The sequence below is a fragment of the Narcine bancroftii genome, chromosome 9 (genome assembly GCF_036971445.1).
Source record: "Narcine bancroftii isolate sNarBan1 chromosome 9, sNarBan1.hap1, whole genome shotgun sequence".
NCBI classification, from domain to species: domain Eukaryota; kingdom Metazoa; phylum Chordata; class Chondrichthyes; order Torpediniformes; family Narcinidae; genus Narcine; species Narcine bancroftii.
Genome location: NC_091477.1, coordinates 52,878,747 through 52,898,926, shown reverse-complemented (window position 1 = coordinate 52,898,926; position 20,180 = coordinate 52,878,747). Strand labels below are relative to the sequence as shown.

General features: G+C 41.9%; 1 protein-coding gene across 2 annotated transcripts in view; it reads left to right on the top strand.

Moving 5' to 3' along the window:
• hspa9 (heat shock protein 9) overlaps window positions 1-20,180 on the top strand; it is a 45,735-nt gene that overhangs the window by 11,273 nt on the left and 14,282 nt on the right. The window contains exons 2-7 of one of the 2 annotated variants that reach the window (XM_069899171.1): window positions 5,140-5,198; window positions 11,951-12,038; window positions 12,533-12,714; window positions 12,815-12,939; window positions 13,176-13,249; window positions 17,103-17,209. In XM_069899171.1, coding sequence (XP_069755272.1) covers window positions 5,140-5,198; window positions 11,951-12,038; window positions 12,533-12,714; window positions 12,815-12,939; window positions 13,176-13,249; window positions 17,103-17,209 — 635 coding nt within the window. Of the gene's footprint in view, window positions 1-5,139; window positions 5,199-5,729; window positions 5,749-11,950; window positions 12,039-12,532; window positions 12,715-12,814; window positions 12,940-13,175; window positions 13,250-17,102; window positions 17,210-20,180 lie in introns of those variants that run through there. The other variant, XM_069899172.1, reaches the window with a different exon arrangement.

The window sequence follows — 20,180 nt, the reverse complement described above, 5'->3', positions numbered from 1 at the left end:
TAGATGTTGTTCCTCCAATATGCAGGAAGCCTTGGTTTGGCAGTGCATGAGGCCATGGACAGACATGTCAATGTGGGAATTGGGTGTAGAATTAAAATGGTTGGCCACTGGATGATGCTGTTATTTCTGCAGACAACACAAAAGGTGCTTAATGAAATGGTTCCAGTCTGCATCCATCCTCTCCGATGCAGACAAGAGCACAATAGATCATCCCTGCAGGTTCACAAGTGAAGTATTACTTCAGCTGTAAGGACTGACTGAGCCAGTCATCAGCAGCTTGTATGGGTCCTTCAGCCTCTTAGCCCCTTGCTGGTCTGTTGCCGTGGTCACCTTCCATGTCGAGTCTTCTCCCATGCTGCTACTTCTCAACGTGGAGAGGGGGATGTCTTCCCCATTTTTGGTGCCCTGTGCTGGTCTGCTGTTCCCCTCGAGTCTGCAACACTTCGTGGTACACTGCCCTGCATAGGTGTGCCATCTTGGGTGTCAGAATTTAAAAAAAAAAACACCACCTACTCCTGTTTAAAGCCTGTACTAAGCTATTGGCTTCATGACTGAACAATTGAACCCTGCAGAGCAGCGCTGCATCTCCACTTTCCACGTGTCTGCACCGGTGGCAGTGCCACTGTCATGGCAGCACCACTTTTTTTTTAATCCCCTTCATCTCAGGAATTAACCTTTGAACCTCCTGTACTTCCTCCAAAACCAGTATGGTTTATACAGCAGAATACTTGTATTGGCCGCCGCCAATCCAAACAGCTCCATCGCTGAACTTGCCTGGGAGCCCGAGGTCTCTGCTCAGATCCTCAACACCTCCTTGTCGCCGAACCTGCTGGGGAGCCTGATGTCTCCGTTCTGATATCAGACATTTCCCAATCGCCATTGCCAAACCTGCCCGGGAGACTGAGGTCCCCGCATCAATCCAAGCTCAGTAGCATCAGTACTTGTATGAGTGGTTAAAACAACAAAGATCAAAAGAAGGCCTTTAGAGCATGAAATAAAGTTTAATTCGTACCAAAAAAGATGATCTCTGCTAACAAAGATGAGATAAATACAACAACATTCAAAATGATGCTAACAGTGAACTTGAATACAAGAGCGTTCCATTGGATTCAAAATGGCATTAACAGCATGCCAGTGTCCAACTTGCACATGGCAGGTTCAAAAAATTGCATTTTTATTTCAACTTGTGACATGCCACTACGATAATTTGAGAATTTCGATAAAGTGATAATTCGGTTAATCAGAAATGTACTGTATTATCCTTCATCATCAAAGAAGACCAGAATTGCATGAAGATTCTCACCAGTACCCCATAGAGTAGCAGTCAAAACCCCCTTTCTCTTAAATTTTTGCATTTTGGCAATGAAGGTCAACATTCCTTTTGCTTTCTTAACTACCTGTTTCATCTGTCAACTAACTTTTTGCAATTTATGTACTTAAAAATCCTTCAGCATGAAACATGAAGCAGATTTGTAAATTGTTTTGTAATTTAGTTTACAAATACAGGTACACGATCCTTTATCCGGACGGAACCCTTGGGGGACAGTGTGTTCTGAATTTTGGGTTTTTCTGGATTTCGGAAAGCCAGATTTAAGCCCATTCGAATTGTGCTGCCATATTCCACCCCCATGCCCTGCCGTCTTCACACTCCCCCACCCCGCCTGCCCGACTCGCGCTGCCGGTCTCTCCCCCGCCCGCCCGACTCGCGCTGCCGGTCTCTCCCCCGCCCGCCCGACTCGCGCTGCCGGTCTCTCCCCCGCCCGCCCGACTCGCGCTGCCGGTCTCTCCCCCGCCCGCCCGACTCGCGCTGCCGGTCTCTCCCCCGCCCGCCCGACTCGCGCTGCCGGTCTCTCCCCCGCCCGCCCGACTCGCGCTGCCGGTCTCTCCCCCGCCCGCCCGACTCGCGCTGCCGGTCTCTCCCCCGCCCGCCCGACTCGCGCTGCCGGTCTCTCCCCCGCCCGCCCGACTCGCGCTGCCGGTCTCTCCCCCGCCCGCCCGACTCGCGCTGCCGGTCTCTCCCCCGCCCGCCCGACTCGCGCTGCCGGTCTCTCCTCCGCCCGCCCGACTCGCGCTGCCGGTCTCTCCCCCGCCCGCCCGACTCGCGCTGCCGGTCTCTCCCCCGCCCGCCCGACTCGCGCTGCCGGTCTCTCCCCCGCCCGCCCGACTCGCGCTGCCGGTCTCTGGATGTCCAGGTAAAGGATTTTCAGGTATATGAAATTAATGCAGCTGGATGGGATTGGTAAGCATCATGTTTTGCATAGATATGGTGGATCAAAGACATTTTCTCTGGTATGACTACTTTGTCTGTATCATGACTCAATCACGTTGTTTACAAAAAAATTCTGCACCTGACCTGAAGCAGATATGGTTAGTCATCTGAAGTTAGCTTACACACTAATGCAGCTTTCTTGTATAAAAAGAGGAAGCAAATGTTTAGCCAAAATCCTCTCCTTCATCCTTAAAATGGCCTCTATCCCCTTACTTCAACATTCCTGATCTTATTAAACTGGTTAACAGGTTAACAATGTCTGTAAATGGTATAGTTTGGTGATCTGCTAAATGTACGTGCAAGTAAGTTGATAATTTCAGGCAATCAGTTGGTCGCTGTTTATGGTGAAGTGATCAACAAAGACGTTCTCTGTGCTTGTTCTCAACATTTCTCGTGCTTTTGAAGTGGTTGATCAATCTCCACATATCTCATTTTTCTGAAAAGGATTAGCAAATTAGCTTCTTCTGCCCTCTTGGTTCAGATTAAGATCCTTTGTCAGAATGAGAAAGAAAACAGTTACTGTATATTTCAGCATACAAGTTGACCCCCATTTTTCAGCCTCATTTTAAGGGTTTTGTGGTATACCTAGTATACAAGTCGACCCCAATTTTTTGGATGCCTGGTTGCCCTGTTGACCGGCATATTAGTCGACCCCCAAAGATCATGATGCCCGAGATGGGCCGTTGACCAGTATATACTTCAACTCCAAAAGATTGCGTGGATTGATCTGTTGGCTGAAGGAGATTGCTATTATGGAGGGTCCATTGACACAACGCAACTTGTGACGAAAGTATGAAGCGAGTTTTAAGTTGAAGGTGATAGAAATGACCATGAAAAATTTGATGTATATGAGAAGTTGGTAAGAAATTGGAGGAAGAAGAGACATTAAAAAAAAGTATTTTACACAGCACATCAAGTGATGCAGTACGCAATGCCCCGCCTTTTGTAAACGACTTTTCTCCCCTCGACATCCGTGCATTCCATTCCTCACGCACGTGGTCTTTGTGAAAGTTTTGTTCAAGAAGTTGTAATACAGATGTCAAACCACCCAGGATAACTGCCAAGTGGAGAAAAGAGTTGGAAAATCATGTTGCAGAATGGATACGTAAGCAAATGCAATATTGCTACATCGTCACCTGAAATAAAATTAGAACATTTGCACTGATGATTTTGAGGCTACTATAGGCTGGTGCAATCGTTTCAAGTACAGGAAAAGCCTGGTATTACGGCAAAAAAACAAATTACACAGAAACTACCAAAAGATCTTGGTCATAAAGTTGATTGTTTTCACCAGTTTATTATATGTAACTGGCAGAAACACAAGTTTGTACTGGAAAATATCCGAAACCTGGACAAAACCCCCATGAATTTCGACAAGATGGGTAATAGAACAGTGGAATGGCAAGGTGTTAAAACTACAAACCAGAGGTACAGGGCATGAAAGGACCAGGTTTACTGGGTGTTATCATGCATGGCCAACAGGACGAAGTTAAGACCCATGGTAATATTCAAGTGCAAAATTAAACCTAAAATGAAATACCCTGCAGTTATTTTTATACATTTTCATGATAAAGGATGGATGGATGAAAATGGGGTAAAACTATGAATAGACAATGTGTGGAAGAAGTGGCCAGACAGAATATGCAAAGATCAGAGTTTGCTTGTCTGGGATATGTTTCATAGCCACTTAACTGAGAAGACTAAAAGTAGATTAGCACTACATAATTCTTGGAAGTTATCCTGCGTGGTTTGACGTCTGTATTACAACTTCTTGATGTCTGCTTGAACAAGACTTTCAAAGACCACGTGCGTGAGGAATGGAATGCACGGATGTCGAGTGGAGAAAAGTCGATTACAAAAGGCGGGGCGTTTGCGTACTGCATCGCTTGATGTGCTGTGTAAGTTCGTGCTCAAGGCATGCGACAAAGTTAGAGACTGATAAAATCGTTCAAAAAGGGCAGAATTTCTCATGCAATTAATGATGCGGAAAATTATTTGTTTTGGGACACTGACAACGAAGCTGAAACCACCTCATAAGATGTAGACTGAGACGCATATGATAACTGTTTAAATAGTGATGTGCTTGCTGCTATCTTTGCCTTAGACAATGATAGAGTGATTTTGAGGGGTTCTAATTGTGTTGTTTTCAATAACCTGAATGAAAAACTGTTACAGTTTTTCATTTGCTTTTCATGGGTCGACTTGTATGCCAGATCGGCGTGGATTGGATTTTGAGCTGAATTTAAGGTCGCAAAAGTATATCTGACATACAAGTCTACCCCTATTTTTTGAGAGTATTTTTTGGGTTTCACGACTTGACTTTACGCCAAAATGTACGGTAATTTTAACTTAAAGTGTGTTTGAAGAAGGGAATAGATATGACAAAGGGAAAACGTCTGAAAGGGTGAGGCTTGGGTGCTGTAGAAATAATTAGTATGGGTTAATGGAGGAAATTCGAGAGGAAGAAAAATGAATAAAAGTTATCAAATATGGGCATTTAGAGAGTGGGAACGCAAATAAAGGAATGTAAAAATTGTGAAATGCAGGGCTGTTGGGCATGCCCAGCACATTAAGGAAGTTGTTGCTCCACAGAACACTTTGGGGCTTGCACAATGGGAAAGGAAGTAGTGAAAAGACGGGTGTTGATATTCCTGAGGTTGTTTGGGTGTGCCAATTCACTTTGCAAAGCTTGTTATAGATATCAGATACACATTTCCAGAGTTTTCATTTTTGTATGAAACATTGAAATATCTCTGAATGCTTACTTTAAGATGTTTCAAAATCTCCATGAAAAAAGGCGAAATAAATGATAGTTAATGAACAATCCAAATAGTGGAAAAAATGCTAACAGTAAGATTCTTGCTTTACAGGGTCATTGGAATGGATTGAGTCAGGATGTAATTCGAACACTGACAAGACGTAATTATGCGTGAGTGTTTTTATTATTCATAGTAGGGCTTTTGAGCATAAATATTGGTATATTTCTAGTTTAATGTGTGAATAATCTGGTAACTTTCAATTGTTACACTGTTTTGATATACATTTTTTAAATCTTTGTTAGCGATTTAAAATCTTAAATCAAATTTAAAGCTTTAGGGAAGTTGCTAAGTTGCCTGTGAACTTTGTTTGAACTCTGCTTCGGGGGCGTGTCAAGATGGCATAAAGGCAAGACATGTATTCCACCTTCTCCCAGCTGGAACATTAAACACCCGACTTTAAGTTGTTTAAAATTAGTTAAAAATAATATTTTTTATTTTTTAAACAATAGTAAATTACTATGTCAACTAATGTAAAAAAAAAAATCTAAGGCTCAACTCCAAAAGAAATTGCTATTTAAAAGTACGGAAGAATTGAGGCCTACCTGTACAGCAGAATCCTCGGACTCGATTTCGGCAGTTCCTAAGGCCCAGAGGACCCCAGCTTGGCCAATCTTGACACCGGTGCCGACCTTGTTCCCGCAAGATAGAGCCGGCACCCTGGTGAGTTCGGCCACTGCCGATCTGTGTACACGTAAAGACGGGCGACAGAGATACCCGCGATCTTGCTGGGCGGCCTGGGGACACGCGGAGTAGCCTCGGAAGACGCTCCAACTCGCCCTGTGGCTTTGCCTGGCCAGCGTGGAGCGTCGCGAGTCCAAGAGCTCCTTGATAAGGTGTGGGCTGCGGGGGAACTTGAACGCCGGCACCCCGAAGAGGTCAGGGTGCCAGAGTCAGGTGTCCAGACCCGCAGCCTACTCCGACAGAAGAGGAATTACTTACCTTTGCAGAATATGTCCAGCAGGGGGAGCCAGCAACCTATGAAGGTAAACGGTTCTGGAAGGGATTGCTTATCAGATGGGTAATATGTCAAAAAGCAAATATCAGATCAAATAAATCAAGGACTTGTGGAGGTGAAAATGAAGATGCATACTTTGTGAAGAAATGTCAAATATGAAGCAAGATATGAATGTAGTCAAAAGTGATATTAATAGATGTAGAAAATCTGTTGATACTGTACAAGAACATTTTAAGAAAATTGAGACAGCTTTTTCTGAGTGTCAAAGTGAAGTGTAATAAAGAAAAAATGGAATGATCTTTTGGAGATTGGGGAATTCAAAAAAGAGACTTATTGAAGAAGATTGATTTTTGGAAAATCAGAGTCGGAGAAATAATTTGAAGATAGTTGTTCTTCCAGAAGATGTTGAAGGCTCTGATCCTATAAAATTCTTTAAACGCTGGATCCCAGAAGTTTTGGGTAAAAAGTTCTTTCCTGAAGGTTTGGAGTTAGATAGGGCTCATAAAGCTCTGAGAAGAAAAGTGTTTCCAGGACAACCGCCGCGAGCAATTTTGATTTCTTGTTTAAAATATCAGGATAGAGAAATGATTTTACGTATGGCAGTACAAAAAGCATGAAATAATCAATCTCCATTAATGGTTCGAAACAACAGTGTGTTCTTTTCTGCTGATTTGAGTCAAAGTTATTTGTAGATGACGAGAAATCAAAGATTTTCTGTGGCGAAAAGGTTATAAATTTGCTTTTCGTTACCCTGCAATTTTGAAGGTTTTTTTATGGGAACTTTCAATCTCAATTTTTTGAAAATGATCATGATGCCTTAGTTTTTGCGAACTCTCTGCCGGAATTGAGAAGAAATGGTCGTTCTCTGCCTTTGTCTCCTAAAAGGAGAGTAAATGGAAATGGTAGTGGAAATGGGAAGAATTGAAAGAAGAAATACAGAATTCTCTTGATGTTGAAGATCCGGAGCAATAGTTGGGTGTGGAGTTACTGGGTTGAAGATATGGACTATATTTGAACATGTTTATCTTTGTAATAAATATATATCCGGCTGGGGTGGTGGGGGGGGGGAAATGGATGACGCTGAAAAGTTTGTTAGTCATCTGGCACCAGTGGGTTTCCCACACCCATTTTTTTATGGTAATACTGCCTTTTGGTAGTTTTTCTTTTGCGTGTGTTTTTAAAATAATTTTTTAAGAGGGTTTTTAAATTTTTTTAATATATTTTTGATGGACTACAAAGGGGAGCATTATTTTATAGAGTTTTAATTTTTTAGTGTGTATTTACTAATAGCTAAAATTATGTCTAGATTAAACTTTGCAACTTATAATGTTGAAGGGTTAAATCTAATAAAGAGAGTATTGGCGTATATTAAAAAAAGATGAAAATTGATTTTGCTTTTTTACAAGAAACAAATTTGACTGAGAGAACATTTGAAATTGAAAAGAGACTGGGTTGGTCAAGTTTTTATTATTCTTTTAATTCTAAAGCAAAAGGAGTAGTGATTTTAATTCATAAGAACTTACGATTTGAATTGGAATCTACTGAAAGGAATGCTAGTAGAGTTAATTGTAAAATTTTTGTGGAATTTTGGACACTGCTTAATTTATATGTACCCAATACAGATGATGAGCGGTTTATTTCAGAAGCTTTTTTCTTGTTAAATCAGGGTAATGAGAATATTTTAGTGGGTGGTGATTTTAATTGTGTTTTGGATCCTTTATTAGGTAGAAATCTTTGACTTAAGGAAGTCAAAGATGGCAATACAACTTAATGCGTTAATGAAAGATTTAAATTTGGTAGATATTTGGAGAAAAGTTAATCCTACAGAGAAATATTTTTCTTTTTATTCTTCAAGGCATGACTCGTTTTCCAGAATTGATTTATTTTTGGTATCAGCATATCTTCAGGGTAGGGTACTGCAAACTGAATATAAAAGTAGAGTTATATCAGATCATTCATTATTAATTTTCTCTTGTGAAAGTTCGGAGATAGTGCATTTGACGTATAGATGGAGGTTTAATGCAATGTTATTGAAAAAACCAGAATTTGTTACCTTTGTAAAAGAGCATATTTCTTTATTTTTGACTGAAAATGTTAATTCTGTAAAGAGTCATTTTGTAGTATGGGATACTTTAAAATCTTATTTGAGGGGACAGATCATTAGCTATTAAACGAAAGTTAAGAAACAATATATGGCAGGAAGTTTTCAGTTGGAAAATCAGATTACTGAACGAGAGAAGGACTTTCAGAAGGATACAACAGAAGATTTAAAAAAAGCCCTATTAATGAAGTTGAAATTATGCTGTAATACTTCAAACTTACCAGTTTGAGCGCTTAATAATGTTGTTTAGATCTATTAATTATGAGTTGGGGGAAAGGGCTCACAAGGCCTGGCATTTGAAAGCTGAACAGGCTTCTCAGACTATTAATGCTGTTAAGAAGAATTCAATAATAACCTATTCTTCTTTGGCTTGGCTTCATGGACGAAGATTTATGGAGGGGTATGTCCACGTCTGCTGCAGGCTCGTTGGTGACTGACAAGTCCGATGTGGGACAGGCAGGCACCGTTGCAGCGGTTGCAAGAGAAAATTGGTGGGTTTGGTTTGGGTGTTGGGTTTTCCCTCCTTTGCCTTTTGTCAGTGAGGTGGGCTCTGCGGTCTTCTTCAAAGGAGGCTGCTGCCCGCCGAACTGTGAGGCGCCAAGATGCACGGTCGGAGGCGATATCAGCCCACTGGCGGTGGTCAATGTGGCAGGCACCAAGAGATTTCTTTAAACAGTCCTTGTACCTCTTCTTTGGTGCACCTCTGTCTCGGTGGCCAGTGGAGAGCTCACCATAGAACATGATCTTGGGAAGGCGATGGTCCTCCATTCTGGAGACGTGACCCACCCAGCGCAGTTGGGTCTTCAGCAGCGTGGATTCGATGCTTGCGGACTCTGCCAGCTCGAGTATTTCGATGTTGGTGATGAAGTCACTCCTATGAATGTTGAGGATGGAGCGGCGACAGCGCTGATGGAAGCGTTCTAGGATCCGTAGATGATGCCGGTAGAGGACCCATGATTCTGAGCCGAACAGGAGCGTGGATATGACAATGGCTCTGTACATGCTGGATCTTTGTGTGTTTCTTCAGGTGGTTGTTTATCCAGACTCTTTTGTGTAGTCTTCCAAAGGCGCTATTTGCCTTGGCGAGTCTGTTGTCTATCTCGTTGTCAATCCTTGCATCCGATGAAATGGTGCAGCCGAGGTAGGTAAACTGGTTGACCGTTTTGAGTTCTGTGTGCCCGATGGAAATATGGGGGGGTGGGGGGCTGGTCGTCATGGTGGGGAGCTGGCTGATAGAGGACCTCAGTTTTCTTCAGGCTGACCTATAAACCTCAGGAAATTAATGATCAGTTTTATTCATTTTATCAAAAATTATATACTTTTGAGGGGAAACAGGATAATGGTTCTATTGATTCTTACTTATCTAAATTAACGTTGCCGGTACTAGATGAGAAAGATATTCAGGAGTTGGAATCTCCATTTATGGATTTTGAAATCAAGGAAGCTATTCAGGTAATGCCTAATGGTAAGTCCCTGGGAGACAATGGATTTCCTGTGGAATTTTATAAACTTTTTTTATGATGAATTTTCTAATATATTTGGGGAAGTGTTAAATCAAGTAACTGAAGATCAGAAGTTACTGGAAACGTGTTTGAGTGTTTTAATAACTGTTATCCCAAAGAAAAACTGAGATCCTTTACAGGTATCTTCATATAGACCTATTTCTTTATTGAATCTAGACTATAAAATGATGGCAAAAGCTAACAAACTTGCTAAATATTTACCTAAATTAGTACATATTGATCAAACAGGTTTTATTAAGAATAGAAATGCCTCAGATAATATACTTCGATTGCTTACTTTTATCAATGCTTATCGGCGGCAACCTAATCATCCTATGGTAGTTGCATTAGATGCCAAAAAAGCTTTTGATAGGGTTGAATGGGACTTTTTATTTAAGATATTAGAGATTTAAATTTGGCCCTTTCTTTCTTGGTTGGGTTAAGGCCTTGTATATGAATCCGATTGCTAGGGTGGTGACAAATGGACAGACAGCTTTACCCTTTAAATTGACTCGATCAACTTGTCAGGGCTGCCCATTGTCGCCCAGCCCTATTTGCATTGGCTATAGAACTGTTAACACAGGCTATTAGACAAAATGAGGATATTAGAGGGATGAGGATTAAGGATGAAGAATATAAAATTAATCTATTTGCAGACCATGTGTTGAAATATTTGACTGAGCCTGAGAGATCATTGAAACAGTTACAGGAGTGTTTATCAAAATTTGGAGAATTGTCGGGATATAAAGTTAATTGCGATAAAAGTGAAATTTTGCCAAATGGAGTAGAAGATTATTCTGAATTTAAAAATATTACATAATTAAAATGGACGAATAAAATCAAATACTTAGGTGTGTTTGTGGATAATGATTATCAATCGTTATACCAATTAAATTATGTACCTATATTGAGGCGGATTAAAGCAGACTTCACTAAATGGAAAGATGTTCCATTAACTTTAATTGGACTATGCACTCGTTGTGAAACACCTTGCAGGTGCAGTTTGTTACCGGTTTGTTGGACTTGGTCATGCATGTGTTTTGAACCGCCTTGCAGGCGCAGTGTGTTACCGGTTTAACTTGTTCGTACAATTGTTATGAACCACCTGCTTCATTGGCCATATACAGTGAAAGATCTATGAGGGTTAGTAGATGCTGGATAAGTGAATTTTCCAGTTGCTTGAGATTGGATTGATGAACTAACGGCAAGATGGACTAATTTTGAACTTCTGTGTTTTCTACCTATTTATTTTCCACAGTTGTTTTGCCAGTTGCTTAAGGTTGCCGATTGCTTGAATTCCAGCTAATAGGGGTTTTACTTTACTATTATCACCTTTGGGGTTTACTCCCACTTGTCAAACCAAACTGTCCAAATGGTTGGATATTTTCCCAATTTATTCTCAGGATATATCTATATTTCCTTGACTTGTCTGCCAATAGTTTGAACCACAATGCATTTTGTTAGAATAGATGACTCAAAGGGCATTCAGAGGTCTACTACAGTGGTTCTCAACCTTTTTCTATCAATCCACATAGCACCTTAAGTGAACCCTATGCTATTGGTGCTCTCTGATAAGTAAGGGATTGCTTAAGTTGGTATGGGTGGAAAGGAAAAGTTTGAAAACCACTGTTTTAATCGTACCTAATTGACTTGTTACGTGCATGGTTTCATAACTCCAAAGGAAATGGGCCAATGACAATTTTTTTATGAGCAAAATATTTCAGTAACAATTGGGTCTAGCTAGAGCAATGGTTTTCAATCTTTTCTTTCCACCCACATACCATCTTAAGCAATCCCTTAAAGAGCACCAATGGCATAGGGAATACTTAAAGTGAGTGGAAAGAAAAAGGTTGAGAACCAGAGTCTACCATATTGATGTGCAATCTATGTAGAAGCTGAATTATGTGAGGAGACTGGGTTTCCTTTCTTCAGGACATCATGAAACATTTGAAATGTTGTTGAAACCATCACTTTCAATGACACCATCATTGATGCCAATTAAAAAAAAAATTCTATTTCTTTTAAATTGACGAAAAACATCACAATTTCCTGTTGTGGAATTTGAGCTTTAGCTCTTTAGAATAAGCCAAGTAAGTTGAATGCAATAATTTTAATGTGCATTAATTTATACTATAAATAGCTTAGCACTTTAGGTGGAATGGATTATTATAATTTGTTATAATTTTAGTTTGTTATAATTTTTAAATTAGATAGTATAATGTAATGTAATCAGATTATGATTAAATTTTAGTTTCAAATAATATGTCTGTAAAAGACAATATTTGTGACTTGCATTTTTTTCAGGTCTGAAGCTATTAAAGGTGCTGTTATTGGTATTGATCTGGGCACAACTAACTCCTGTGTTGCTGTGATGGAAGGCAAGCAAGCAAAGGTAGGTTGCTGTTGCCAATCCAGAAAATGCTCATTAAGTAATATATTGGTTTGAAACTGTTGGGCCTGTTTTTCTCTGCAAGGTTAAGCATTCCTTGAATGGAAAAATTATATTAGCTTGGTAACTGATAGAAAGCTTGTTTGTTTTTAAGGGTGCTAGGGATTACTTCTGTAGTGATGGAGGATAATATAAATTGGAGGTGGGAAGTACATTCTCACTCAGTCAGCTGTGCAAGAAATAGTGTGATGAGTCTCATGAGCAAGTTGAGTTGGAGGTTTATCAGCCACCTATCATCTGGTGGGTGTGGTTCAATTTTTTTTAGGATTTGTTTGCCATAACTGTTTAATATGGCTTGCGAGTATTTTTGCTTTTAAGATTTTAACCCTGCTTTACTAGTGGTAGATGAGACAACATGTGAATAAATGTTAAACGTTCAATATGTTTATGGTTGGTGTTCAATAGTCTTCTTAGCCATTGTTTTGTTTGAATTCAAGGTGCTTGAAAATTCAGAAGGTGCCAGAACAACCCCTTCTGTAGTTGCCTTTTCAGCAGATGGTGAGCGTTTAGTTGGGATGCCAGCAAAAAGACAAGCAGTAACCAACCCCAAGAACACCCTCTATGCCACAAAGCGCTTAATTGGGCGACGCTTTGATGATCCTGAAGTACAGAAAGATATGTAAGTTTGAATTCTAGTTTTAATCAAATCGTTTTCAATATTGACATTTTTATTATTCAACAGTAAACATTTGATTTTTTTTTTAAATAAATGTTTGCAGACAAAATGTGTCATATAAAATTGTTCGTGCCTCTAATGGTGATGCATGGGTGGAAGCTCATGGGAAGATGTACTCTCCAAGCCAAGTTGGGGCATTTGTCCTGATGAAGATGAAAGAAACAGCAGGTTGGTAAAATCAGAAGGTATCAGGGATTTGTAAAATCGGCATAAGATCTTGATGAACCTTTGTATTTGGATTTGTTTGGGTATAAATTGTTCGTATTGATCTGTGACCTATAGTAAATATGGACTAATCAGGAATCAAATTAATCATTCCAGTCTGATTTTTTTCCCTCTTGGTAATGCTATCTAATGTAGAATATGTGTCATTTGAAGTAGTCTGATATAACTTTTGTTTCTAGAAAGCTACATGGGACAATCTGTGAAGAATGCGGTTATCACAGTGCCTGCATATTTCAATGATTCCCAAAGACAGGTAACAAATGCAAATATAATTTTGTATTTCTGATACCTTTACAGTCCATGAATTTCATATTAATCAGTAGTGAGTCACTATTAATGTCTGTATTGGCTACATCAGGAAAAACAGTTTGAGTTTTATCTCTTACCACTGCAGGGTGAATATTTCTCAATATCATATTTCAAGTGCTACATTATGATGCAAGTGTTCATTAAGTTGGCTGTAAAAGTATAATGAAGATGCAAAGCAATCCGAGTTACGTTGTCAACATAACAATTTGCCTATTTGCTTTAATTCAGGGAATCACAAAGTTCAAGATATAGAATGTAATCTTCTAGTGGTAATGATATTAAAAACAAAGACAAGTTGGTATACATGTTGTTGAAAATATATGACTGTGTCTGTTGTTTAAGAAGGCTCCAAAATAACCCAAGAAATTATAGGCTAGTGAGCCTAACATCAGTAATGGGCAAGTTCTAAGAGTTCGGATGAGCGAGTGTATGGATAGTCAGAAACTGATGAGGGAGAGTCAACGTGGCTTTGTGCATACAAGGTTGTGTTGAACTAATCAGAGTTTTTCAAGGGTGATACCTGGAAAGTTGATGAAGAAAAGACTGTTGATGTTGTTTGCATAGACTTTAGTAAGGCCTTTGACAAGATCCCATGTTAGACAGGAAGGTTCAGACACTCAATGTTCATGGTGAGATAGTTAATTGGACTTGGCATTGGCCTTGCGGGACTAGTGACTAGTTGTGTGCGTCATGGATCGGTACTGGATCCATTATTGTTTGTCATCTAACTCAGTTGTCTTGATGATGTATGGTAAATTGGATCAGCAAGTTTGCAGATGACACAAAGATTGGAGGTGGTGTGAGCAGTGAGGAAGGCTTTCAAAGCTTGCGGAAGGATGTGGACCAACTGGAAAACGGACTTCAGAATGGCATATGGAATTTAATGCAGACAAGGTATGAGGTGTTGCGTTTTTGAAGGACAAACCAAGGAAGGACATACACGCACGGTAAATGGGAGGGCACTGAGGAGTGCGGTAGAACAGAGGGATCTGTGAATACAGGTACAGTACAACTCCGATTATCCAAATTCAGATTCTCTGAAATCCTTATTTTTTAAATTTCAGATAAATGAGGATATCTGAAATAAATCAGAAATCCTAATTTTTCAGAAATCTTTAGAGCCGAACTAACCTCACAGAGATTGGAAAAAAAATTCACTCAACAAAATTAGAACAACAGTCCCTCCCCTCTCTTTCCATTTCTTCTTTAGCTTCCCCAGTTGACTTTTCTCTCCAATGTCCCTCTCAAACTTCATGCCACTGTCTCCCAGCTGCAAGTGGTCGGATGAAATCCTTGCCCCAGTGTTATCAAGGAAAGTGGCCTCCTGGACAGGAGCAGGACCTCGGACTCAGTGGCGTTCCTTTTCCCTCCTTCTCTCTTGGCATACCAGAGCTCCCAATGCTGACTGAACCCTCCCCTCGTCCTACTACCGCACACTGGTCTCCTCAGTGTGATCATGCGGTAGGCCTAGGCAAGGATTTGGAGTTGGGACTCTGACTTTGGGAGCTCTGGTGACTGTGGAGACAGGAGTCCACCAACTTGCTAATGAACTAGCCCCTGAGAAGCCTCCCCATGTATCAACAGCAGTGGTGGGAACATGTCAGTTGGGAGATCCATTGTTAAGGATGTAATAGCGGAGCATATGACTAGCAGAGAAGGGATCAGATGGAGTCAATATGGATTTACAAAAGGTAAATCATGCTTGACAAATCTATTGGAATTCTTTGAGATGGTGACAGGTAAAATAGATGGGGGAGAGCCAGTGGATGTGGTGTACCTGGACTTCCAAAAGGCCTTCGATAAGGTCCCATATAAATGACTGGCTTCCAAAATCAAGGCTCATGGGATTGGGGGCAAAGTATTGATGTGGATTGAGAACTGGCTGGCAGGTAGAAGACAGAGAGTTGGGATAAATGGCTCGTTTTCTGAATGGCAGGCGGTGACCAGTGGGGTGCCACAGGGATCTGTACTGGGACCCCAGCTGTTCACAATTTACATTAATGATCTGGATGAGGGGATTGGAAGTAATATCTCCAAACTTCCAGATGACACTAAGCGAGGAGGGGTTGTGTGCACGGAAGAGGGGGGTCAGGAAGCTCCAGTGTGATTTGGATAAATTGAGGGACTGGGCAGATACGTGGCAAATGCACTACAATGTGGATAAATGTGAAATTATCCACTTTGGTAATACAAACCGGAGGGCAGATTACTATTTGAATGGCAATAGATTAAGAGATGGGGAAGTGCAGAGAGACCTAGGGGTACTTGTACACCAGTCTCTGAAGGCGAGCATGCAGGTACAGCAGGCGGTTAAAAAGGCAAATGGTATGTTGGCCTTCATATTAAGAGGGTTTGAGTATAGGAACAAGGATACCATACTGCAGCTGTACAGAGCCTTGGTGAGACCACACCTGGTGTATTGTGTGCAGTTTTGGTCACTTTATCTGAGGAAGGATGTTCTTGCAATGGAGGGGGTGCAAAGGCGATTCACCAGGCTGATGCCTCGAATGGCAGGAGTAACTTATGAGGAAAGATTGCGCAATTTGGGATTGTACTCGCTGGAGTTTAGAAGATTGAGAGGGGATCTCATAGAGACATATAAAATTCTGGCAGGACTGGACAGAGTGGATGAGAAAGGGATGTTTCCAATGGTGGGGGGGACTCCAGAACCCAGGGCCATGGTTTGAGGATGATAGGCAAACCATTTAGGACCGAGATGAGGAGGAATTTCTTTATCCAGAGGGTGGTGAATCTGTGGAATTCATTGCCACAGAGGGCAGTAGAGGCAGGTTCATTAAATATATTTAAAAGGGAATTAGATATATTTCTTCAGTATAAGGGTATTAAGGGTTACGGAAAGAAGGCAGGGACGGGGTACTGAACTTTAAGATCAGCTATGATCTCGTTGAATGGCAGAGCAGGCTCGAAGGGTCAAATGACCTACTCCTGCTCCTATCTTCTATGTTTCTATGGGATGTCGGTGGCGGTGTTATTTTTTTTGTGAGAATTAAACATTATTTTAATGCTTAAAAAGCCTTTTGTTATTTAAATATTAATACAAGTGATTTGCTGTTGCTACTGGCTGTTTAAAAAAAAAATGACCAGTTATCCAAAAAAAAGTTTATTCTGACCATTTTGGATAATTGGAGTTGTACTATACATAATCCCATGAAAGTGACATCACAGATGGATAGGGTTATAAAGAGAGCTTTTGGCATATTGTATTTACTTCATAAATCAAAGTATTGAGTAGAGGAGTTGGGATGATATGATAACATGTCTGTTTGATGAGGCCAAATATGGAGTATTGTGTGCACTTTTGATCACCTAACTACAGGAAAGATAGCAATGAAATTGAAAGAGTGCAGAGAAGATTTATTAGGATATTGCCAGAACTTAAGGAACTAAGTATCAGGAAAATGTGCTTTTTATTCCATGGATCATAGAAGAATGAGGGGAGACTTGAAAGAAGTAATATTAAATTATGATGAATATAGTCAATGCAAGAAGGCTTTGCTATGAGGCTAGTGAGATGCAAACTGGAGGACATTAGTTAAGGGTGAAAGGGGAGAAATTTCAGGGGAGCATCAGTGGTGGGAATATGAAACTAGCCTATCAGCTGAAGTCAATGTGGGCTCAATTTTAACATTTAAGAAAAATTTGGATGGGTACATGGATGAGAGGTACATGGAGGGATATGGACTGCGGGTAGGTCAATAGGACTAGGCAGAATAATAGTTTGGCACAGACCAGAAGGGCCTGTTTTCTATGCTGTAATGTTCTGTGGTTCTATCCAGGCTACAAAAGATGCTGGACAAATATCTGGATTGAATGTTTTAAGGGTTATTAATGAACCCACTGCAGCAGCTCTCGCATATGGATTGGAGAAATCTGAAGACAAAGTGTACGTAAAGTAAAACCAATATTACATCCAATTTCTGTTTTATACAAAAGATTGACAGTTTTGAATCTGAATGGCATTTGTGCATTTCTGTATATGTTATTTGCTATCTTGAAAATTTTCTGTGAATTTGTTAACCATGGAATGGAAATTTCCTATTCAGAGTTCAACTGTATTTGAAGTCCAGTTTATTGTCATATATATCAAAAATGGAAATAGCTCTCTCACTTAAACTTGAATAAAGTTGGACTTTGAATATGAAAAATCTTGAAACTCAAGACTTCCACCTCCATGTACTGCATGAAATTGTGGAATGGATTTTCCAATGTACACAAGACAGGAATTGTGTTTTCAAATTCAATTAAATTAAAGGAGGAATTGCAAACTTTAAAATTATTCCTTTGTAGGTGGACAAAGAGATCTAGGTGTCCTTGTTGGTGCATTGCTCCAAAGATTAGTCTAAAAGTATACTGGACTAAAATTGTTTAGGATTCAAAAAAAGAAGCTATGTTCAACTTTGCAATTCAGATGTCCTGTGAAGTAATTTCAGGAACAGACTTGAAATATCTAATGGTTTTATTAAAAAGACGAAACAGGTTAAGTCAATTGTGGTAATTACATATGACCAATGACATGTAGTTTAGTGTTATGTGTATATATAAATGTACATAGATTCTTGTTTGGTGCAGCCATACAGGTATGCAAAATACACCAACAACAATAATATAAATTTACTGTGGCGGCTCACATCCTCATGGCGAACCGGCCCCGCTTGTATCACCACGTGACGGGGCAGCCATGGGGAAATGGTGTTGTCAGAGGTTTCTCTCTGACTCCAGCATCCCTTCCAGCGCGGACCCTGGGCAGTGATTATAATGCCACAATGTACCAGGTGACTGAGCTCATGCTGTCCTTATAGGGGCGTGCTGAATTTAAATAAAAACTCGTTAATGACCCTCAACGTGGTGGCTGTGTTTCTTTCACTGCTCACACCACCACAGTGGTAACCCCAACGAGCCCAGGCAGTTTTCTGGATTCAGAAGACTATGGATTCAGCAGAGGTTAACACTGTCTCCATCAAGCTTCCCCCTTTTTTTTTTGACCCAGTTCAGGCAGTTGGAAGCACAGTTTCAACTCCGCAACATCTCCTCAGACGCCACGATATTCTATCATGTGAGCGTTCTACAGGCAAGTACACCACCCTCAAAGACCTGCTGCTTGGAACTTTCAGCAACTCCCCAGCAACAGACTTCCAGGTTCCTTCACCTCGATGGGCTTGGGGACCGTAGTCCGTCGGCACTGATGGAGGAAATGCTGGCCCTGGCGTAAGACCACAAGCCTTGTTTTCTCCTCCGCCAGATCGGGAAGAAGTTCCATTAGAGGTTCGTCCTAGCCTCTGTGGGCACTGCACTGTTAGGGACCGACTTCCTCAGAGCTCACAGCCTACTGGTTGAAATGAAGGGAAAAAAGCTGGTCAATGCATGAACGTTCCACTCCACCCGCTTGGAGACAGCGGAAGCCTGCAGGGCCGAAATCGCCACTGTACCCACCACCAGGGGCGAGTTTGACAAGATCCTCCACGAATTCCCCGCCATCTTAAAGCCATGGTTCAACGCCGCCCTGTCCCAGCATGGGGTCTTCCACCACATCACCGCACAGGGCCCCCTGCTGCACGCTAGACCCAGACGGCTGCTGTCCGAGAAGCTCCAGCAGGCAAAGGAGGAGTACTCCTGCGCTCGGACAGCGCTTGGGAATTACTGCTCCATGTGGTCCCGAAATCATCCGGGGGCTGGAGACCGTGCTGGGACTACTGTCGGTTGAACGACGCAACCACCCCTGACAAGTACCCAGTGCCCCACATACACGACTTCTCTGCTAACCTCCACAGCACACAGGTCTTCTCCAAAGTGGACCTCGTGCAGGGATAACATCAGATCCAGGTGCATCCAGACAACGTGGGTAAGATGGCCATTATCACACCTTTCGGCATCTTCAAGTTCCTGCGTATGCCCTACGGTCTAAAGAACACAGCCCAAACATTCCAGCCCCTCATTGACCCAGTTGGAAAAGACCTGGACTTTGTGTTCATTTACCTGGACGATATTCTCATTGCCAGTCCCAACCATGACGAACACAAAGCCCACCTCCGCACACTCTTTACCCGGCTGGCAGACTTTGGCCTCACGGTCAACGCGGCCAAATGCCAGTTTGACAAGGAGTCCCTTCAGTTCCAGGGGCACACCATTCCGGCAGCTGGGGTCGTGCCAGCGCCAGAAAAGGTAGCGGCTGTTCAACGATTCCCCAAATTCCACCCCATTGTTCGTGCTCACGGCCACCAAAGTAAAGACTTTTTGTGGTCAGAGGGCTTTCATTGCGACAAAGGAGGCTCTAGCCAGCGCCATGCTGCTTGTCCACCCGAGGCCGGAGGAACACACGGCGCTTTCTGTCACGCCTCAGATACGGAATGAAGGGGGTTCTGGAACAGTGGCTTGATGGACAATGGCGCCTGCTGGCCTTTTTCAGCGCCTGATGGAGCTCAAATACAGTGCCTTCGACCGGGAGCTCCTGGCACTGTATTCGACCATCTGGCATTTCTGCTATTTCCTTGTGGGCAGGCCGTTCACAGCCTTCACAGATCACAACCCCCTCACTCAAGCACTGGTGATGGCCAAGGGTCCGTGGTGCGCCAGACAGCAGCGCCACTTCTTATATGTGTCTGAGTTCATGACCGACATCTGACACAGGGCTGGTAAGGACATTGTAGTGGCGGACGCGCTCTCCTGTCCAGCCATCAACACTCTCGTGCCCAGTCTGGATTACGAGCAACTGGCTCAGCACAGAGGAACGAAGCGGAGGCGCAGGCCTTGCGGACTGCCATCTCGGACCTCAAACTCAAGGATGTCTGGGTGCCCAGCAGCCCGGACACATTGTTCTGCGACGTCTCAATAGGCACGCCGTGCCCGGTGGTCCCGCC